General features: G+C 46.1%; 1 protein-coding gene across 2 annotated transcripts in view; it reads left to right on the forward strand.

The window, feature by feature from the left end:
• cep120 (centrosomal protein 120) overlaps positions 1–2,500 on the forward strand; it is a 67,460-nt gene that overhangs the window by 59,811 nt on the left and 5,149 nt on the right. For both annotated transcript variants that reach the window (XM_024001927.2, XM_024001929.2), the window contains one exon: positions 850–995. In XM_024001927.2, the coding sequence (XP_023857695.1) occupies positions 850–995 (146 nt within the window). The remainder of the gene's footprint in view (positions 1–849; positions 996–2,500) is intronic.

The following is a 2,500-nucleotide window of genomic DNA, read 5'->3' on the forward strand; positions in this document are numbered from 1 at the left end:
GAAAAAGCGTGTGCATGCAAGGAGGCCTAGAAACCTGACTGTTACTCCAGCTCTGTCAGGAGGAATGGGCCAAAATTCACCCAACTTATTGTGGGAAGCTTGTGAAAGGCTACCCAAAATGTTTGACCCAAGTTAAACAATTTAAAGGCAATGCTACCAAATACTAATTGAGTGTATGTAAACTTCTGACCCACTGGGAATGTGATGAAAGAAATAAAAGCTGAAATAATTCTCTCTACTATTATTCTGACATTTCACATTCTTAAATTAAAGTGGTGATCCTAACTGACCTAAGACGGGGAATTTTTTACAAGGATAAAATGTGAGGTATTGTGAAAAACTGAGTTTAAATGTTTTTGGCTAAGGTGTATGTAAACTTCCGACTTCAACTGTGTGTGTATATATAGATATATGTATTTTTTTAAGATGGTGTTAGCTAGCGCTAGTCTGCTGTACCTGCGCCAAAACGCCGGTATTCTTCATCCAATAGCTTGTTATTCTTTTTCAATAGTGAGCCAACATGTTTTCAACACTTATTTCCATGACTAATCAAAACAATTTTTGTCGTGCTTTCTTGTCTCTCTGCTGCAGATATATAGTGAGCAATATGTTTGAAACATCATCGCAATAAAATCGCAACATTGAATTGCAATACATATAGAATCGTGAGAATTGGGATACCCTATTATCGTATTCGGCACCTAAGTATCGTGATAATTTCGTATCTTTAGGTCCCTGCCAATTCCCAGCCCTCAAACACCTGGTTGTTTTCCTACTGTGTGTGAGAAAGTATGCTGTGCTGCAGAACAGAGTGATACGATAACAGCCTTCTCTGGTATGTTGTGTTAGAGAGAGCAGGAGAGCGCCATGACACGGCTGAAGAAGCAGCAGCAGGAGCTGGAGACCATGAGGCTGCGCTACCTGGCAGCCGAGGAGAAGGAAGCCGTCAAAAGCGAGAAACACGAGCTGGAGGACATCAGGAATGAGCTGAACAGGTACCAACTACCACATTCTACGCTAGCATTATTTATCTTCCAAGAGCCTGGAGGGTTCACTTAAGACCAGTTAAATGGAATTTAATTCAAAACAACTTTAGTCAAAGACAAAAGGGACTTTTTTTATGCTCTCTGTATCCTCCCCCAGGTTCATTTATTCATTGACATTCTTATGCCAGCCTTATACTAAACTCAGCAGAAAAAAATGAAACGTCCTCTCACTGTCAACTGTTTATTTTCAGCAAACTTAACATGTGTAAATATTTGTATGGACATAACAAGATTCAACAACTGAGACATAAACTGAACAAGTTTCACAGACATGAGACTAACAGAAATGTAATAATGTGTCCCTGATCAAAGGGGGGGTGTCAAAAGTAACAGTCAGTATCTGGTGTGGCCACCAGCTGCATTAGGTACTKCAGTGCATCTCCTCGTCATGGACTGCACCAGATTTGCCAGTTCTTGCTGTGAGATGTTACCCCACTCTTCCACCAAGGCACCTGCCAGTTCCCAGATTTTTATGGGGGGAATAGCCCTAGCCCTCACCCTCCGATCCAACAGGTCCCAGACGTGCTCAATGGGTTTGAGATCTGGGCTGTTCTCTGGCCATGGCAGAACACTGTCATTCCTGTCTTGCAGGAAATCACGCACAGAACAAGCAGTATGGTTGGTGGCATTGTCATGCTGGAGGGTCATGTCAGGATGAGCCTGCAGGAAGTGTTCCACATGAGGGGGAAGGATGTCTTCCCTGTAACGCACAGCGTTGAGATTGCCTGCAATGACAACAAGCTCAGCCTGATGATGCTGTGACACACTGCCCCAGACCATGACGGACCCTCCACCTCCTCCAAATCGATCCCGCTCCAGAGTACAGGCCTCGGTGTAACGCTCATTCCTTCAACGATAAACGCGAATCCGACCATCACCCCTGGTGAGACAAAACCGCGACTCGGCAGTGAAGAGCACTTTTTGCCAGTCCTGTCTGGTCCAGCGACGGTGGGTTTGTGCCCATAGGCGACGTTGTTGCCGGTGATATCTGGTGAGGACCTGCCTTATAACAGGCCTACAAGCCCTCAGTCCAGCCTTTCTCAGCCTATTGCGGACAGTCTGAGCACTGATGGAGGGATTGAGCGTTCCTGGTGTAACTCGGGCAGTTGTTGCCATCCTGTACCTGTCCCGCAGGTGTGATGTTCGGATGTACCGATCCTGTGCAGGTGTTGTTACACGTGGTCTGCCACTGCGAGAACCATCAGCTGTCCATCCTGACACTACTTCCTGATCACCCGCTTGTCTCTTCTCACACGGCGTACTAACAGTATGGACATCCTGCGGGCCCTGGCGAAATACTTGTTGCAGCGTTGGTGGCCAGGGGTCGGAAGTCGTTATTCTTTGTTGGCAGTCCTCATCTCCTTTGAAGCATCCTAAGGCAGCGTTCACAGGGTAAATTCAACACCTGCATTGGAGGTGAAGTCCAACTTCGGGAGAGACAGATGGGTGCCTAC

The sequence above is a fragment of the Salvelinus sp. IW2-2015 genome, linkage group LG15, assembly GCF_002910315.2.
Source record: "Salvelinus sp. IW2-2015 linkage group LG15, ASM291031v2, whole genome shotgun sequence".
Lineage (NCBI taxonomy): Eukaryota > Metazoa > Chordata > Actinopteri > Salmoniformes > Salmonidae > Salvelinus > Salvelinus sp. IW2-2015.